General features: G+C 37.7%; 1 protein-coding gene across 1 annotated transcript in view; it reads left to right on the top strand.

Moving 5' to 3' along the window:
* LOC118593755 (OX-2 membrane glycoprotein-like) overlaps positions 1-11,286 on the top strand; it is a 31,923-nt gene extending 20,637 nt beyond the window's left edge. The window contains exons 4-5 of the mRNA XM_036203268.1: positions 9,355-9,469; positions 11,211-11,286. Of these exons, the coding sequence (XP_036059161.1) occupies positions 9,355-9,469; positions 11,211-11,286 (191 nt within the window). The remainder of the gene's footprint in view (positions 1-9,354; positions 9,470-11,210) is intronic.
* Positions 11,287-21,326: the final 10,040 nt, after the last annotated feature.

The raw sequence follows: 21,326 nt of genomic DNA, 5'->3' as shown, positions 1-21,326 counted from the left end.
AGTCTGGGGGGATGGGTGTGTTTGGGGAATAGAGTGGGGATTGTAGATTACAGGGTCTGAAGGGGGCTGGTGGTCAGGCCTGCTTGCAGGAGATTTAAATGCTGGCCTGCAACTGGGGCTGCAATGGGTGGGGGTATGGGAGCACAGGTTATGCTTCTCAAATAACTCAGTTTTAACTATAAATTTAATAACAGGTACTTTTGTTTGGTGAAACATGTTTTTAAATGTCAAGCTTGTCACTTAGATACTTTCTCTTACTATGTCTAAGCCCTATGAACTCTTTTTGATTTGGGAAACCTTTGATATTTTAAAAACTTTTTAAAAAGTAATTTCTTCACATTTTCTTAATAACTACAAAGGGAAACTTGGGCTATTAACTAATGAGCTGAAACTAATTAGGTATCTTGGTATTGAAGTAGCTTTTATTATACTATTTCACATCAACCACTTTCCATAGTCTTTTTGTTACCATGCTCATCATTAATGTGTTTTGAGCTTCCATTTCCAGCAGAATAAGACTATCATTCTCAATCTTCATCAGACCCTTAGAAATTCTATGGAAGTGGTAGAGATCCTGGATTACCTATTAGATGTTTTCCATCTTCCTTTTGACAAGTGTTGAAAAAACATTCCCAGTCTAAAGTTTGGCTTTATTTTCCAAATCTCTTCATGTTAGGGTAAATATAATATGGATATTTATATGGTAACTATCTTAGCCACTTTTTTGCTGTGAAGAGACACTATGGTCACAGCAACTCTTTTTGTTTCACTTTTTTTATTAAGATTTTTTTTTCATTTTACACACCAATCAGAGATCCCCCTCTTCCCTCCTCCTGCCCACACAGCCTTCCCCCTCAACCCACCCCCTATTCTCCCCACAAGAAGGCAAGGCCTCCCAGGGAGAGGCACATCCAGTAGAGGCAAATCCAAACCCTTTCCCCTGCCTCAAGGCTGCATGAGGTATCCTGTCATGGATAGTGGGCTCTAAAAAGCCCTCTCATGCACTAGGGATGGATTCTGATTCTACCGCCAGTCTCCCACCCCAAGCAAATCAATCTACACAATTGTCTTGCCATGCAGAGGACCTAGTCCAGTTCCATGCTGTCTCCACAGCCACTGATCCAACTTTCATGAGTTCCCACTAGTGTGGTTTGGTTATTTCTGCAGGTTTCCCCATCATGATCCTGATGCACTTGCTCATAGAATCTCTTATAAAGAATGTATTTAACTGGGGGCTTGCTTACAGTTTCAAAGGTTTAGTCCATTATTAGCATGGTTAGAAACATAGAGGCATATAGGCAAACATGGTTCTGGAGAAATGGCTGAGAGTTCTATGTAAAGATCCACAGGTAGCAAGAAGAGAGAGAGAGACAATGGGCCTAGTTTGGGCCTTTGAAACCTCAAAGCTTACCCCCGGTGATGCACTTTTGCCAGAAAAGCCACACTTACTTCAATAAGGGTACACCTCCTATCCCTTCTTTAGTAATGCTACTTCCTGATGACTAAACATTCATATTTAGATACTGAGCTAGACAGTATTATATCAATTTGACACAAGCTAAAGTCATTTCAAAGGAAAGAACTTCAAGGAAGAAAATGCCTCTATAAGATTGGGCTGTAGGCAAGCCTGTAGGACATTTTGTTCATTAGTGATGGATGGTGGAGGGCCCAGCCCATTTTGGGTGGTGCCATCCCTGGAATGGTGGTCCTTTTCCATAAGAAAGCAGGCTTAGCTATCCATGTAGAGCAAACCAGTAAGCAACATTCCTCCATGGCCTCTGCATCAGCTCCTGCTTCCAATCTCCTGCCCTGTTTGAGTTCCTGTCCTAACTTCCTCTGATGATGAACAGTGATATGGAAGCCAAATAAATACATTCCTACCCAGCAGGCTTTTTGTTCATGGTGTTTCATTGCAGCAATAGAAGCCGTAACTAAGGCAAATTCATATGAGAATACTAGGTATTGCTGTGACAAAACTGACCATGTTGTTTTTGTAGGATTGTAGAAGGACTTTGAATCTACAGGCTAGAAAAACCACTGAGTATTGAGAGCTTAGTGGGGTGTTCTATGAGAGCTTGGAAGATGAGAATATTGAGATCAGTGCAGATAATGCCCTGGCTTTTGCTATTTTGGGTTAAGAGTATGCAGTTTTGGTTAGCTAAGGCTGATGAACCAGCTGTACTTAAAAAAAGACAAGAACCAATGAAGTAAAACCTTTGTTTACTGGGACAACAGATACTGGTCAGCTGTGACTAAGAAGAGATGAGCATCATTGAGGTGAAGTCTTCTGGGAAATATTTCCTCAGATTCTGTACACAGAAGCTGTGTTCCAGATATGACCAAGGTTGTTCCTTGCACAGGCAGCCAAATGTAAGGTGGCACTGGTTTTGAAAGCATGAAGGGTTCATGTAAAGCAGCTGAGGCTTGGCACTGTGTGGCAGGGATGGAATCCCTGAAGAGAGCCCAGGAAAGGCTATTGGTGAAAATTGCAGCAAGGAACTCTAGCATTTTGTAGATGCCAGTATGCTGGGACGACCACCAAGAACAGCAGCAGCAGAAGAGTTGAGCCAAGAAGACAAGCTGTGTGTGCTGCAGATGCCAGAGTCAGAGAAGTCAAGAAGACTTTTGGAAGAGCAAAGAAGATTGTGAGTGAATCTTAGACATTGGGTGTTGAGTTATTTATACTTTTGGAGCTTTCTTTGCTTGATTTGATTGTGACTATGCTCTGGTTCTCCTTAAATATGAAAGTACTTAGTTTATTTTTGATTTTACAGGAACCCACAGATATAAATTTTTTATCCCCTTGAGCACTGGACTTCCTGTGGACTCCATTATACTTCCTGGTGCTCCTTTTCTCCTTAAACTGTGCATAATTTATGTTTTCCTTGCTCCACTTTCTCCTTTTCATTATAGATCTACATAAAAGTGGTTACTAATAACCATATAATAGAGTCAATAGTAGGCTCTGTTAAGATCTCCTCTACCAACACCCTGAATCTAAAGCTCTTCAATTTAGCCTCAGGCAGCTTATTAGGACAAGGGCAAAAAGCAGCCACATATATCATAATAATCACCTCTAGGCCACTTCCTAATATTCTTCTACTCTGAATCCTCTTGTGCTGGGCCCCTGTATTCCATATTGCCTCAGCCCCACTATCTTCCATGATCCTACTAACATGGGCTTTTAACCCAATTTAAAGTGTCCATCAACTTTCTAGGCCAAAGCCTTCCATAAAACAAAGAGCATGTTCAGGACTATCACAGCAATACCCTGCTCCCTGGTACCAACTTCTGTTTTAACTAAGGTTCTGTTGCTGTGAAGAGACACCATGACCAAGGAAACACTTATAAAGGAAAACATTTAATTGGGGCCTATTTACAGTTTCAGAGGTGTGGCCTGTTGTTTTCACAGTAAGAAGCAGGGAGGCGTGCTGACAGACATGGTACTGGAGAAGTGGCTGAGAGTTCTACATCTAGACCCAAAGGCAACAGTAAGAGAGAGATACTGGGCCTGGTTTGAGCTTTAAAATGTCATAGCCCACCCCCAGTGACACACTCCTTCAAACAAGGCAACACCTATTCCAACAAGGGCCCACCCCTTAATCCTTCCTAGTAGTGCCACATTCAAATATATGAACCTCTGGAAGCCATTCTTAATTAAACTGCCACAGTAAGTGATAACATACTTATATTTTACTCTCACGACACTCAACCATTATATCATAATTTCTCTAAGTTATTTATACATTAGCCATCTGCTTACTCATTTCATATTTCACAATCAATGTAATAATTTGTTTCCTATCAAGATTACCTTTGCTAGTTTTAATGTTTTTCAAGCATGACAAGTCATTGTTCTACTAGTTTGTTCCTTGTATGCACTAACCAACAACAATGCCATCACTGTAAATGGCATTGTCCTCGTGGTTAATCCAGATACAGTTTTGAAGTCACTCATTAGAAGCTCTTTCTGTGACTGTTTCTATTAACATGCTTGAATGCATCATGATGTTGCTCATAATCAATAATTATCAGTAATATGGGTAATTTAACAATATTTAAAATAATTTAAAGGTATACCAACATTTGAGTACATTAGGAATAGCTTAATGAATCTCCAGTCACATTTTTTTTTACCAAGTAAAGGATTTTTATGGTTTTTCAACAGCCAAGAACACGCTGTCTACAGACTTTCAGAATTTCATTTTAGATTTATAGTCCAAAGCATGTTACATGGACTATCTTGATCATTCTAGATTTCAAATTAGTGAAATTTTAGGCTTCAGAGACCTAAGGAAACAAACAACCCTATTCAAGTGAAAAGTTCCCCTGCTTAAAGCCTTAGCATTTACAACACACTTGTTAGAGGGTGGGATGTATTAGAGGACTTCACCACTGCCCCTTTTTCTTGGAAGATCTCCTAGAATCTAAAAGATACAGCTATGAAGAGACTGGGGTCTTTGGGTCCAATGAACTTCAGATGTCAAGCTATAGAAAGATAGCTAGAGAAAACTCAGTTTTAAGTATGAACATAGGACATTTTCTTAGTTAGGGTTTTATTACTATGAAGAGACACCATGACCATGTGGCTGGCTTATAGTTTCAGAGGCTTAGTCCATTATCATCATGGCAAGATACAGTGGTATGCAAGAGTACCTGGTGCTGGAGAGGTAGCTGAGAGTTCTACATCTTGAGCTGCAAGCAGAAGAAGAAGACTGCCACACAAGGCTTAATTTGAGCATGAGACCTCAAAACTCACCTCCATAGTGACATACTTCTTCCAACAAGGCCACACCTACTCCAACAAGGCCATACCTCCTAATAGTGCCACTTCCTATGGGCCAAGCATTCAAACTCATGAGTCTATGGGGGTCATTCCTATTCAAACCACCACATTCTACTCTCTGTCCCCCATAAGTTTGTAGCCTTAATATAATGAAGAAATACATTCATTCCAGCTTTAAAAGTCAGTATAGTTTATAACAGTCTCAAACCTATTTAAAATCCCAAACTTCAAAGACCATGCAATCTCTTAACTGTAGTTCCTTCTAATATCAAAATAAAAAAGCAGATCACCTACTTCCAACTTTTAATGGCACAGGGTATACATTACCATTCCAAAATGGAGGAAAGCAAGCATAGTAAGGAAATACTGGACCAAAGCAAGACCAAAGGCCAGCCGGGCAAATTCCAAATTCTGTATCTCCATGTCTGATGTCAAACTGCTCTTCAGATCTCCAACTCTTTTTGGCTTTGTTGACTGCAACACACTTCCACTCCTTGTTATCAGCCCTCCTTGACAGGTATCCCATGCCTCTGGCATCTCCAACATCTTGGGGTCTTCAAGGCAACCCAAGCTTCACCTTCACATCTTCATGCAATGGCCCCTCTAGGCTTCCATTCAGAGACACCCTGACACATGCATGGGCTTAGCAGTTTTCCTAGATGGAGGATGGGGATTCTATAATCCCTTTCTTCTATCCTTGACTGGAAAGCCAGAATGGCATGGCTGAAGCTGTCAGGTTCTGCTGCTTGACAGGGATGGAGCATGGCTCCCTCATTCAACTACATCTTCATCAGCTTTCTGTTTTCAATGGTTTTTCTTTGTTTCTTAAACTTGGCTATTCTGGAACTCACTCTGTAGACCAGGCTGGCCTTGAATTTAGAAATACACTACCTTCTGCCTTCTGAGTGCTGGAATTAAAGATATGCACCACCACACCCAGCTCTAAGCTTTTCTTTAATTCCTTTTCACAAGTGGGAAGTTTAGCTAGATGGGGTCTTATCCTGAGGTCACCAGTCCCTTTATTCCATTTAACATCCTGCTCTTCTTTAATCTGTTTATTTCCGTGAATGTAGGGCTTAGCTCCATTATACTCCCTGGTGCACTTTTTTATTGTTGTTTGCTTTTTCATTCTTTTAGTCTTTTGGGAGGCCTGCCACCCAGTTCCCAAATAAGTACACACATGGAGTCATCTTATTACTTAAGAATGCCCAGCCTTAGTTTGACTTATTTCTAGCTTTTCTTAATTTAAATGATCCCATCTACCTTTTGCCTCTGGGCTCTTTCCTTTTCTTCTGTAATCTTACTTTCACTCTTACTCTGAGGCTGGCTGTGTGGCTGGGTGGCTGGCCACTTCTTTTCTCACCCTTTCATCTCTCTTGCTTTTTCTCATTTCTATTTATTCTATCTGTGTGCCAGCACTGTCTATCTTTTCTCTGCCTAGCTATCAGCCATTCAGCTCTTTACTAGACCAACCAGGTATTTTAGACAGGCACAGCAACATAGCTTCACAGAGTTAAACAAATGCAACATAAAGAACACAACACATCTTTGCATCATTAAAACAAATGTTCCACAGCATAAACAAATGTAACATATCTTAAAATAATATTCCATAACACCTTTCCTCCTCAATCTGTGCATTTTGTATTTTTATTTGTTCCTTTTTATTATAAATCTTTATAAGAGTGAACAGTAGTAACTACATGACAGAGTCTATATTAGACTGTTTTGAGATTTCCTTTGCCAATGCAATTAATCCAAAACTCTTTACTTTAGCCTCAGGTAGACATTTTGAACAAGGCAAAAAGCAGACACATTCTTAGCCAAAATATGACAAGGACAATCTCTAGGCCAAATACTAAAATTCTTTTCTGAAACCTCTTGAGCCAGTACCTCAGAGTTCAAACTACCTTCAGCACCACTGTCTTCAATGCTCCTACTAGTATAGCTCATTATGCCCCACTAAAGCATCCCATTTCTTTCCTCATCCAGTTTCCAAATCCACATTTCTGCAAACAAAAGCATGGTCAGGCCTATCACACCATTACCCCAGTCCTGGTACCAATTCTATCTTAGTTAGGGTTTCTGTTGCTTCAAAGATACACCATGATCATAGCAACTCTTAAAAGGAAAAACATTTAATTGGGGTTGGCATAAAGTTTAAGAGGTTTAGTCCATTCTGGTCATGGTAGGACATAGAGGCATGCAGGCTGACACAGTTCTGGGAAAGAAGCTGAGAGTTCTACATCTTGATCCACAGGCAGCAGCAGAAAAAAACTGCCACACTGGGCTTGACTTGAGCATGAGACCTCAAAGAACACCTCTACAGTGACACACTTGCTCCAATGATGCCACATCTCCTAACAGTGCCACTGTCTATGGGCCAAGCATTCAAACACACGAGTTTATGGGGGTCATTCCTATCAAACCACCGTATGGAGTTTTGCTACCATATCCTAAAAGGGATTCAAATTATTCCCCAGAGGAGAATAAGGCTTAGAATATTATATAGACCACCCTACTAATATTAATTATGCTATAAGTGTTTAAGGTAAGTATAATAATACCCCATGTATTTTAAAATAAAATCAAGTAATATAATCTTTCTTCAAACTATACATTGACAGTTTGTTGCAAATCCAGAGAAGAATAAAGAAGTTTCGTGTATTTTTTTCTTTCCCTGTTGTACAGGCCCTCACTTGTTTTCCAGGCTTTCACTTGATGACATAGTGTCCAGGAAACCTCTGGCTTTAAATCTTGTTCCTATTCCCATATATTGACAGACTTCATAGATTTCCTGTAATGAGAATGAAATGAGAATCTATAATGATATAACTTGGTAAGGAGACCTGATCTACTTTTTTCCACTGTTAGGATGTAATGATTGACATTTGTTTTTAATAAACTCAGAGGGCTAGTGAGAAAGATGCAACTTTGCATAATTTGGTCATATTAACTCAGGAACCAAGGAGAATCACTAACCATCAGTAAATTCTGAATGTTTTCTCATTTTATGGAGAATTTCCTCTTTTTAATGCAACTGTCTCATTTTAGAAATCTCTCAGTAAAATTACGTTAAACCATCTGGGGTAGCTTCTACTTCATTTTAATATCCATAACTCTTTCTTTTCTTCATATTATCTTGGAGATTGTATATATATTTTCTTTAAGTTCTCTCATGGAGTTTTTCCTTCTTTTGAGAAGTAAGTTTTTAACTTAAAATTTCCTTTTCAACTTAAAATGGAAATAGTTCATTTTTGTTAATTAAATTATATTTTTGACTATTCATACACACATATATAATGCATTCTGATTCCTTTCTGTTCTCTTCCATTTTCTTATATCCCTCCCATTCCAATCATCCCACCCCCACACTTCTCCCCACAACTCACTCTCCCAGGCTCATGACTTTTGATCTTACCTTGTGACCCACTTAGTTTAACCATGGCCATCAGTGGTCATATCCATTGAGGGTTGGGGGTCAGCAGCAGATAGATGCACAGCTGAAGATAAGCTTTTCCACTGTCCCTGAATATACCAGTAGGAAACATTGAAGTACTGACGAGTGGGGAAGGCTGAGCCCCTCCTCCACCCATGCTAGGCAGTGGATGGGCTAAAGTGTTCATTCTTTCAAAAACTTTCCCTCAATACTTACATTAAGACAGCCATATCTTTTTAAGTATGTTTAGAAATGATAACTTGAAAGTCTCCAGTCATCTTCTGCTTCACTGGTTGCTTCTTTCCTTCACCTTTGAAGCTGATTCTTCTGTTACTTATTTTCTAAGTCTCTCTTTTCACAAGTTCTTGACACTGAAGGCTATGTCATATTCTTGCTCCTTTTCATTTAACAGTTTATATTTTAATGCTATTTTTAAGGAGTCTCAAAAATATTAGAGATAAGTATTTGTGTTATGTTTGTTTCTTGAAACTGAAGTGGGCCAGCTCCTTTTCCTGGTCAGTTTTCCCAAATTCAAACCCTTTGGTTATAGGAATTAAATACTTTAAGTATCCTCTATAAATCTATTGGCTGTGTTATTATGGTTAGTTTCAATTATTTATTAAAATGCAAGTGTCCGTAAGAAGTAATTTATCAATTCAGAATATGGTTCTTCATCGCTTAGGTATATGATAAGTATTGGGGATGTAAATTCCTGAATCTGGTGAAATCCTTGTGCAGTTATTTTGCTTTCTTGGAATTGCTTTCAGAATATTTCATATTTCAGTGTCAAATTCTTTGTGTTCAATTTCTTCCACCTACATAAAATGGTTATGTAGTATCTTCCTGAAAAAGAATAGTGGAAAGTAGATAAAAACCACATCTATGCAATCAAAGGCAAAGCTACAGTACCTTGCTTAAAGGCATGCATATTCCTAATTATAATCAAGGAAAGAAGAAACTGCTACCTAGGATTTTCCTTTTCTTTTCATGGTAATGAAAAGGCATCTTATACAGTGAATTTGAATGTCAATTAAGCTGCAGCAAATCAAAAAACATTACAAATTAAAGGCTCTAAGAGAGCAGTATATGTAACCAGAAAAAAAAAAATGTTCTGGTTTATGTTTTTCAGGTACCATGAATCATTCTTTAAATTGGAAGAAAACTGCAGTTGTATTCATTAATCTGTTTCTTATTTCATGTATCATCTTTGGGACCGTTCTCTATATGAATTTCAAAAAGAAAAGGTAAGCTATATGATAACTTGATGTGACAGAGAAACTAGATACCATAGCACTAGCTATGAATGTTATTTTTAAAAAATTCCCAGGGGTCTGGAAAAGTCCATCATGAAGAGCATATTGACGAAAAACTTGTTTTCTTAGGCTCAGCAGTGTCTGGCATCAAATAGCCATGAAAGTAGAGCCTATTGGCAAGCATTTCTGTTTATGGTGAGTTTAGTAGAAGATTCTTTTTATATAAAGAAAAGATTTGTTTATTTTTTTATTGTATGTTTACATGTATCTTGCCTACATGCATCTGGTGCCGCTGGAAGCCAGATGAAGTTGTTAAAACTCAAGTTACAGGCAATTATGAAACCTTTGTATGGGTGCTGGGAACTGAACCAGAGACCTCTGAACAAGCAACAACTGCTCTTAACTGGGGCTGGAGAGAGGGCTCAGAGGTTAAAAGCACTGTATTCTCTTCCTGGAGGTCAATTCCCAACAACCACCTGGTGGTTCACAACCTTCTATAAGAGATCTGGTGCCCTCTTCTGGCCTGCAGGAGCCATTAACTGTTGAGCCATTTCTCTGGCCTAGTTTTAAGATTCTTTATTGATCCTGGGGCAGTGGTGGTACATGTCTTTAATCCCTTCACTGGGGAGGCAGAGGCGAGCTGATCTCTGAGTTCAAGGTCAGCCAGGTCTACAGAGTAAGTGCCAGGACAGTCAGGGCTACACAGAGAAACTCTGTCTTAAAAAAACTAAAAAAAAAAAAAAATCTTTATTGAGAACAAATTTTCACATAATACAGCATAGGGCCCAGGACAATGTGTAAAGGAAGATGTGAAGACTGGAAGCTTGAGATATGTCCATCTGAGGCATAAGCTGAAAACAAGATCTTACTATATAGGATTAATATAGAAAAATCCCCACTCATTTTTTCAGCTCTCCTCATGGACAGCAATGTATGATGGGAGGATAAATGGAAATGTTACTAGGCATGACAATAGCAACTGTAGACATAATTGATAGTGTGTGATTTATTTTGCTGTTATTATGTACTCTTTAAATTTAAAAAATGGTGGGGTTTTTATTCTGCTCCATCTCAATTGAGGGAATCACCTAAGCAGGGTGAGAGTCTGATCTGTAACCTAGAAGGCTCTCCCACTGGGATGTGGAAGAGAAGTCTTAGCAGACAAGAATGAAGGAGCATTTTGAAGAGATGGCTACAGCCGTCAGGAGACAGATGGTAACTGTCTGGACTGAAGAGGTAGAAAGAGGAGGAGGGGTTAAGGTTTTATTGGGGATGGGAAGATTTCCTGAGTGACAGGTATGTAGAAAGAGTGAGAGGAAAGAATTATCTTACTCAAGGTAAGTGTTATAGCATTAAGGAAAACTTTTACAAAAATGTACAGGAATAGACGGAGAGCAAGCTTTGGAGGGAGGATTAAGACTTTCTTTAACGCCTATTTTTTACTCAAGAGAGAATGTTAATTAAGTATCTACATGGATGAATCTGGGTTTTGTGGAGCAGATGATAAGTTTTTGGAAAATAGAGGATAGGATCTCCATGGAGACAGATTATGAAATATTGCTCTTACTACATTAATGTAAAAACAATAGGCAAGTTATAGTAATTTGGTCAATTTCTCAAGAGAATTTGTGTATGAATCTCTCAAATTCTTATACCCTTGTCTTACTATGTACTGCCATGAGGGGGAGTGTTTATTCAGTTTATTTCTGTAACAGTGTCATGGTATCTCTAGGTCAGAGAACACACCTGAACCTTCGTCAACACAGATGTCTAACTTATTAGCAACACCAGTGCTCACATCGCCATAAACAGAGACTGAGAAGTTAAAGAGCCAACGTTGTCAGGCAAAGATATAATTTGTAGTATCCAATTTCTTTCTGTTACTATAGTCTTTAATTTTAGGAAGTAACCTTACAAATTTGATCATGCAAATTGCTAGCAGCAATTATCATTTTAGAAATAAGTGGTGACAAACAGTTGTTTCAACATGCAATTCTATTCCAAAATCAGTAAATTCAAGTGAAGTTTTATTTTTGTTAGTATCTTTACATTTTGAAATTAAAATTAAATTTAACTGATACATAATAACTATAGTTATTTTTGGAGTACCATGTAAATTTTGATCATGTCATACTTGTCTTTCTGTACCTGAATTTTTTTTTTACTTGACAAGTTCATCCATGTTGTTGCAAATAACAGAATTTCCTTTTTATGGCCAAATCATATTCATACGGGTGTATCACATTTTCCCCATTCATCAGTTCCACAAGATAGTTGCTTTATTTTTTATCTGTTATACATAGTGCCACAGAGAATATGGAAGCCCAGACATCTCAACATTTTCAACATATTAATTTCTTTTTCTTTTAGATATGCATCTAGTTATGGGATAGCTTGATCATATAGTAGTTTTAAACTTTTTGAGAAGCCTTCATACTGTTTTTCATAATGACCATAAAATTTACATTTCATTTTCAATATGCAAAGATTCCTATCTCCATATGCATACATCACTTTTCTTTGGTGTTTTTAATAGTAGCTCTTCTTATGGAGTAAGCTGTTATCTTCTAGTGGTTTTGATTTACATTTCCCTGATGATTAGTGACATTAAGCATTTTTTTTCACATGCCCATTAGTCATTTTGTATGCTTCCTTAAGATGTGTCTATTTAGGTGTATTGCCCATAAAACCTAGTATTTTTTTAATTGAGTTCTTAAGTTCCTTATATGTCTTCAAATATCAAATCCCTTTCAGATATGGAGTTTGCAAATATTTTATTCTTTTCAGGAGATATTCACTTTCATACTATTGTTGACTGTTTTCCTTGTTGACCAGAAATGTTTTAATATCATGGAATCCAGTTGTTTATTTTGGTTTTGTTGCCTGAGTTTTTGGAATCTTGTCTGAAATGTCCTTACTGACTCTACTTTCCTGAGTATTTTTCCTAAGATCTCTTCTAATGGTTTTATCATCATATATTTATGAGATTTTATATTTGATATTTATATTTTAAAACCTATACATAAAAACCTACATATAATACATATACGTTTGTATAAAATATTCATGTATTATACATATAAGTATAGTATATATAAACCTACATATAATATAGGTTTTCAAATCCTAAATTTGAGCCTTCCTTCTAGTTGTATTTGATTTTTGCAACTTGTGTGAGAGAAGACTCTACTTTCAGCCTCTTGCTTATGAGTTATCCCATTTCCCTAACAATATTTATTGGAAACACTGTCTTTTTCTAGTATGTATGTGTGTTCTTAGCACCTTGGTTGAAAATTAGTTCTCTGTAGATGTGTGGGTTTATTGAAGAGTCTCTATTCTATTCTGTTGGTCTACGTGTCTGTGTCTTGCAAATAAATACCATGCTGTTTCGATTACCTGCAGCTTCATGGTAGATTTTGGAATTAGGAGGTCCAATGTCTTTAGGATTCTTTTGCTGGTTCCATGTAGAATGTCATAGAAATCTCATGAATTCTTTGGACCCCATTAACTAATGCAGACCTTTGATGATTTGAATTCCTCCAGTCTATGAATACAGGGTATCTTGTCAGTGTGTGTTTGTTCTTTGATTTCTTTGTCTGATATTTTGTGATTTTTTTTCATTGTGGAAAGCTTTAGGAAGGCAGATGGCCTTTTCAGTGTAATTTTGTCATCTCATCTTTGTTATATGTTTGTTCAAGTCTCTGTTTTTCAGTAAAGGTCACATTTTTCTCTGTATATGAGTTTTGTCATTTTCGCCAATCTAATGCCTTGGTTCTTTTTATTTATTCACTTTTATGAATGGCTCCTTGTTTGTATATAAAATCTTGGTGGCTGTTAGTGACAAGAAACATTCCTTGGTAGTATAAAGTAGCTTGTGTTTAGAAATGCCTGCTGGATTTATGTCAAACTAGAGCCACTGGAGAGGAAGGAACCTTAACTGAGAAAATACCTCAATAAGGTTGGGCTATAGGCAGGCCTGTAGGTCATTTTCTTTATTAGTGATTGATGGACCCAGCCCATTGTGAGTGGCACCACCTCCACACTGTGGCCTTGGGTTCTATAAGAAAGCAGGTTGAGCATTCCAGAGAGAGCAAGCCAGTAAGCAGCACCCTTCCAGGGTCTCTGGATCAGCTCCTGCCTCCAGTTGTCTGCTCTGTTTGAGTTCCTATCCTGACTTCTTTTGATGATGAATAGTAATCCAAGGATAAGCCAAATAAACACTTTCTTCCCTAACTTGCTTTTGGTCATGGTGTGTCAATGAAGAAACAGAAACTCTAAGACAAGTTGATACCAGGAATGTAGGGTATTTCTGTGACAGACTTGACCATGTTGTTTTGGAAAGAATTGTGGAAGGACTTTGGTACGTTGTGCAAGAAAAACCACTGAGTGTTCATTCAGTGCTTGATGAGCTATTCTGTGGGAGAATGGAAGATAAGGACATTGAGGGCAATGCAAAAGATGGAGGCATGACTTGTGAAGTTTCAGGGGTGATTTTAAAGACTCTATTGGAGCTATTTGTTATTTTGAATTAAGATTCTGTGTTTCCAGCTAGCTGGGGCTGAAGAATCAGCTATGATCAAAAAGATACCAGAAATACTAAAATAAAACCTACTTTGCTGGGTTAATTGAAGCTAGCTTGCTGGAGCTGAGAAATTGGTGGTGATTAAGAGAAACCTGTATCGTTGAGGAGAAATCTTCTGTGGAGAGTTTTGTGTGAGTTAGCATGCAGAAGTTGTGTTCCATAGGTGTCCAAAGTTGTACATGGTACTAGCAGCTGGACTTGGTAGTGTAGGGGTTACTCAGGTGGTACTGGTTTTGAATGAATGAAGAGATCATGGAGAGCAGCTGAGGTTTGGCACTGTGAGACACCAGGAGAAGACTTTGAAGATACAGAATTGAAGGGGTCATGGAGAGAAGTTGAGGCTTGTTACTATGAAGAGAGCCTAGGAGAAGCTATTGGTGAAAGTGCAGCCCAATTTCAGCAGAAGACCCCAGAATTTTGGAGATGCAAGAACCATGAGATGACCACCAAGAATAGCAGCAGCAGAGGAGTGGAGTCAATGGGAGCCAAGAAAAACAGCTGTGTGTGCTGCAGAGGGCAGAGCCAGAGAAGTGACCCAAGGCCTTTAGAGGAGCACAGAAGATCATGAGTAAATTGTGGACATTGGATGCTGAGTTATTTATACTGTTGGAGTTTGGTTTTGCTTAGTTCAGATTGTGACTGTGCCCTGGTTCTTCCCTCTTGAAATAAGAAAGTACTTTATTCAATTTTTATTTTCAGGGAACATAATACAATTGAGAGACTGCATTTGAAAAGAGACTTTAGGTTTTAAGAGACTTTGAGTTTTCTTTAAGAGACTAAATTTTAAAGTGTTTGAATTTGTAAAGATGGTGGGACTTTTAGAGTTATTTACATTTTTAATGTGAGATCTTGGGGATGAATAAGAAAGGAAAGGTTATGGTGTAATAGTGATGTATTTGTGAGTTAAGTTGACAAGGGGTCAGTTGTCTGATAAATTTTGTTTCAATTTGACACAAGCTAGAGTCACTGCAGAAGAGGAAGCCTCATTTGAGAAAATGCCTCCATAAAATTGGGGTGTAAGCAGCCCTATAGGATATTTTCTTAATTTGTTATTGATGTGGGTGGGTCTAGTCCATTGAGAGTGGGACCAACCCTGGGAAGGTGGCCATGGGTTCATAAGAAACAGGCTGAACACAGCCATAAAGAGCAAGTCAGTAAGCAATACCCAGCCACGGCTGCTGCATCAGCTCTTCCTTCCAGGTTCTGACCCTGCTTGAGCTCCTGTCCTGATTTCCTTTGATGATGAAAGTGATATGGAAGTATAAGTCAAATAAATGTTTTCTTCCCCAACTTGCTTTTGGTCATGGCATTTCATCATAGCAATAGAAACCCTGAATAAGACAAGATTCAAAGTCTTTTGATTGATTCTGATACTTCTCCATGCACATGATCATCTCTCACAAATAATAGTAGTGTGGGATCTCTGAACATAATATTTAAGTATGGCATTTGATAAATGCTGGCTATTAAGAATCTTATTGTGGAAGACAAATTCATATTTTTTAAAAATTACCATGAAAATGTGATTAATGAGTGGGGAAATAACATTGTAAGTATAGTGCTTAGCTGGCAAGTATGAAGATGAGTTCTATCCACGGAAATGAGACCATGCTGGTCACACAGAGTCCCAGGTAAGATCAGCCAGCCCTAGATATTCACAGCTTCCTCAGAGCTCACCCAGCTTCCCCAACGGCATTCTTCATCTCATCTTCATATCCACGCCTACAACCCTCGCAGAAACCCACCACTCTACTAGAGGCTATGCTGGTACCTGGAGCCCCAGATAAGACCTACCCTCCTCATAGTCAGCCCAGCTTCCCCAACAGCAGTCCCCTCATCTCCATATCCAGTCCAACAACTCCTGCAGAAGCCCACTGCTCTATCCACTGGTAACTAGAGCCCCAGAAGCCATGCCACCATTCAGAATCCCAGATACCATACCAGCTCCTAGAAGCCCAGAACTCCAGAAGTAACACTGGCACCCAAAACGCCAGTGAACTGAACCATACTACTGAACCAGAGGACTCACCCGTCACCAAAACCAAAGGCCACTCAGGCCAGAGGACCAGCAAGGAAACAGAAGCCAAAACAAAAAGCATCCATCCAACAAAGATAAACTCAGAAATCAGCACCTAAACCTATAATTACCCCAAACCCAGATGTCTAGATACCAGTATAAGAACACAATCAACAACAGAGCCCAGCTACCATACTATAGCAACTCCTGAATATTCCAATACAGCTGAAGCACAAGAACAAATCCCTTAAAGAAAGCCAAATATAAACATATGGATAAAGGAAATTAATGAAACCATTCAAGATCTCAAAATGGAAACCAAAGCAACAAAGACAACACAAACTGAGGAAATTCTGGAGATGGAAAATATAGTTAAGCAAACAGGAACTACATATGTAAGCATGATCAACAGAATACAAAATGTAGGAGAGGGAATCTCAGGCTCAGAAGATAATATAGAAGAAATTGATTCAACAGTCAATGAAAATGTTAAGTCTAAAAAAATTCCTGACATAAAACATCCAGGAAATCTAGGGCTCTATAAAAAAAAAAAAAAACCCCAAACCTAAGAATAATAGGAATCAAAGAAGGTAAATAATCCCAGCTCAAAAACCTAGAAGATATTTTTTAACAAAATCATAGAAGAAAATTTTCCTAAATTTAGGGACATGCCTAAAAAGTTATAAGAATCTTACAGAACACCAAAGAGATTGGACTAGAAAGCAAAGTCACTCCCCATTCCCCTGCCACATAATAATCAAAACCTTAAACATACAGATCAAAGAAAGAATATTAAAGTCTGCAAGGGGAAAAGGCCAAGTAACATATAAAGTCAAATCTATTAGAGTTACAACTGACTTTTCAATGGAGACTCTAAAACTCAGAAGAGCATGGACAGATGTCTTACACAGATGCCAGCCTAGACTACTGTACCCAGTAAAACTTTCAGTCACTGTAGATTTAGAAAACAAGATATTGTATGTCAAATCAAATTTAAACAATATCTATCCACAAATCCAGCATTACAAAAGGTACTTAGAAGGAAAATTCCATCCCAAGGAGGCTAACTATACACATGAAAAATGTAAGAAATAATCTCACACCACAAAACCAAAAGAAGGAAAGCATACACACATATACATGCACACACACAAGCACACACTCTACCACCATTACCACCACCACCCAAATAACAAGAATTAATAATAATTGATCATTAATATCTCTCAGTATTAATGGACTCAATCCCCCCAATAAAAAGACATAAGGTAATAGAATGAATGTGAAAACAGAATCCATTCTTCTGCTGCATACAAGAAACATACTTCAACATCAAAGACAGACATTACCAACATTACCTCAGAGTAAAGGATTAAAAAGGATTTTCCAAGAAAATGGACTACAGAATCAAATTGGTGTAGCCGTTCTTATATGTAACAAAAGAAACTTACAACCAAAATTAATCAAAAGAGATGGGGAAGGACACTTCTCACTCATCAGAGGAAAAATACACCAGGATGATGTTTCAAATCTTAACACGTAAGCCCCAAATGCAAGGGCACCCACATTTGTAAAAGAAACACTAAAGCTTAAATCACATATAGAGCCCTAAACATAATAGTGGTAGACTTCAACACCCTATTATCACCAATGGACAGGTCATCCAGATGAAAACTAAACAAATAATGAAACTAACAGACATTATGAATCAAATGGACCTAACAGATATCCATAGAACATTTTACTTAGGCACAAAAGAATATACCTTCTTCTCAGCACCTCAAGAACTTTCTCCAAAATTGACCACATATGTGGTCTCAAAGCAAGTCTCAACAGATACAAGAAAATTGAAATATCCCCCTGTATCCTATTAGGCAACCACAGATTAAAGTTGAATTTTAACAACAGAAGCAACAGAAAGCCTACAAACTCATGGATACTGAACAACTCTCTACTGAATGATCACTGGGTCAAGGAAGAAATAAAGAAAGAAATTCAAGACTTTTTAGAATTCAATAAAAAAAAAATGCACGACGTACTCAAACCTATGGGACACAATGAAAGTGATGGTAAGAGGAAAGTTCATAGTACTAAGTGCCTACATAAAGAATTTGGAGAGATCTCATACTAGCAATGTAATAACATACCTGAAAGCTCTAGAACAAAAAGAAGCAAACACACCCAAGAGGAATAATGGCAGGAAATAATCGACCTCAGGGCTGAAATCAATAAAGCAGAAACAAAAAGAACAATATAAAAACATCAATGAAACAAAGAGTTGGTTTTTTTTTTTTTTGAGAAAATCAACAAGATAGACAAACCTTTATCCAAACTAAAAGACACAGAGAGAACATCCTAATTAAAAACAAAATCAGAAATGAAAGGAGGGACATAACAACAGACTCTGAGCAAATCCAAAGAATCACTAGGTCATACTTCAAAAACCTGTATTCCACAAAATTGGAAAATCTAAAATAAATGGGTATTTTTCTAGATAGATACCACTTACTATCAAGATCAGACAATTTAAATAGACCTATAACCCATAAAGAAATAGAAATAGTCATAAAAAGTCTCCCAACCAAAAACAGCCCAGGGCCAGATTTTTTAATGCATAATTCTACCAGATATTCAAAGAAGTGCTAATATCAAAACTATTTTTTTATTCTACAAAATAGAAACAGAAAGAACATTGTCAAATTCATTTTATGAGGCCATAGTCACCCTGACACCCAAGCCACACGAAGACACAAAAAAGAAAGAAAATTACAGACCAATTTCCCTCATGAACACTGATGTAAAAATATTCAATAAAACTACCCTCAAATTGAATCCAAGAACACATCAAAAAGATAATTTTCCATGATGGAGTAGGTTTCATATCAGAAATGCAAGGATGGTTCAACATATGAAAATCTGTCAATGTAATTCACCATATAAACAAACTGAAAGGAAAAAGAACACATTATCATCTCATCAGATAATGAAAAAGCCTTTGACAAAATCCAACACCCCTTTATGATAGATACCTTGGAGAGATCAGGGATACAAGGGATATACATAAACATAATAAAGGCAATTTATAGCAAGCCAACATCAAATTAAATGGAGAGAAACTCAAAGCAATTCCATTACAATCAGGAACAAGACAAAGTTATCCATTCTCTATATCTATTCAATATAGTACCTGAAGCTTTAGCTAGAGCATTAATACAACTAAAGGAGATCAAAAGAATACAAATTGGGAAGGAAGAAGTCAAATTATTGTTATTTGCAGATGATATGCTAGTATACATAAGTGATCACAAAAATTATCTTTCAGCTGATAAACATCACCAGCATAGTAGCTGAATACAAAATTAACTTAAAAAAAATCAGTAGCCCTTCTATATACAAATGATAAACAGACTAAGAAAGAAATCAGAGAAGCAACACCTTGAACAATAGCCACAAATAACATAAAACATCCTTGGGTGACACTAACCAAGCAGATTAAAGAAATGTATGACAAAAACTTCAAGTCTTTAAGAAAGAAATTGGAGAAGATATCAGAAGATGGAAAGATCTCCAGTGCTCAGGGATCAGTAGGATTAACATAGTAAAAATAGCTACCTTACCAAAAGCAATCTACAGATTCAATGCAATCCCTGTCAAATCAATTCTTTTTAGACCTTGAAAGAACAATATGTAGCTTCATATGGATAAACAAAAAACCCAGGATAACTAAAGCAATCCTGTACAATAAAGGAATGTCCAGAGGTATCACCATCCCTGATTTCAAGCTTTATTACAGGACTATAGTAATGAAAATAAAAACCACATGCCATTGGCATAAAACCAGACAGGTTGATCAGTGGAACTGAATCATAGACTCAGACCACTCACCTATGGACAACTGATTTTTGATTTAAAAAAAAAAAGCCAAAACTATACTATGGAAAAAAGAAAACATCTTCAACAAACAGTTCTGATATAACTGGATGTTGGCATGTAGAAGAATGTAAATAGAGCCCTACATTTCAGCCTGTACAAAATTCAAGTCTATGTGGACCAAAGACGTCAACATAAAACCAGATGCACTGAATTTGATAGAAGAGAGAATGGGGAATACCCTTGAATGCATTGGCACAGGAGACAACTTCCTATGGTGATATTTTATTTGTACTGAAATGTGATTTTATTTGTATATTAGTAAAGTTGCTTTGGGGTCAGAGAAAGCCATAGCAGAAGCTGGGTGGTGGTGGTGCACACCTTTAATCCCAGCACTTGGGAGGCAAAGCTAGGCAGGATCTCTGTGTGTTCAAGGATACAGCCAGCATGGCGACACACGCCTTTAATCTCAATACCAACCATAGAAGACCTGGAAGTCTGTACAGACAGGCAGTGACGGAGGAGATCATGTGGCTGGGTTTACAACCAATGAGAAGGCAAATCAGAAAGTCTATATAAAAGACAGGACACGGGAAGTAGATCTCTTGCAGAGAGGAAAAACAGAGCAGCAGAGAAGGGTAAGGTTTTCAGCTCTCAGGTATTGCTCTGACCTCTTGGCTTTTAACTCTGCAATTGGCTCTGTGTTTCTTATTTAACAAGATGGTAACATCTACAACTTCCTGAACAGAACACCAATAGTGCAGGCACTCAAATCGATAATTAATAAATGGGACTTCATGAAATTGAAAAGCTTTTGGTAAGGCAAAGGGCACTAGCAAAGGACAAATGGCAGCCTACATAATAGGAAAAGATCTTCGCCAACTCCATATCTGCCAGAAGGCTGATACGTACATATATACTCAAGAAACTAGATATCAACAAACCAAATAATACAATTTAAAATGCATATAGATCTAAATAAAGAATTCTCAACAGAGGAATTTCAAATGGGTGAGAAACACATAAATGTTCAACGTCATTAGCCATTAGGGAAATGCAAATCAAAATGACTCTGAGATTCCATTTTATACTAGTCAGAATGGCTAGGATAAAAACACAAGTGGCAGCTCATGCTGGTGAGATATGGAGGCAAGGGGAACACTCCTCCATATCCGGTGAGAGTGCAAACTTGTACACCTACAAGTGTGGCTGTTTCTCAGATAATTGGGAATCAATCTACCTCAAGATCCAGCTATACTACTCTTGGGCGTATACCTAAAGGTCACTCCATCATGCCACAAGGACACTTGCTCAACTCTGTTCATAGCAGCTTTATTTGTAATAGCCAGAAACTGAAAACAACCTGGATGTTATAACCT

Source organism: Onychomys torridus, chromosome 12 (assembly GCF_903995425.1).
Source record: "Onychomys torridus chromosome 12, mOncTor1.1, whole genome shotgun sequence".
Classification (NCBI taxonomy): Eukaryota; Metazoa; Chordata; class Mammalia; order Rodentia; family Cricetidae; genus Onychomys; species Onychomys torridus.
The sequence above is the reverse complement of the archived record's forward strand: the minus strand, read 5'-3'. Positions and strand labels throughout refer to the sequence as shown.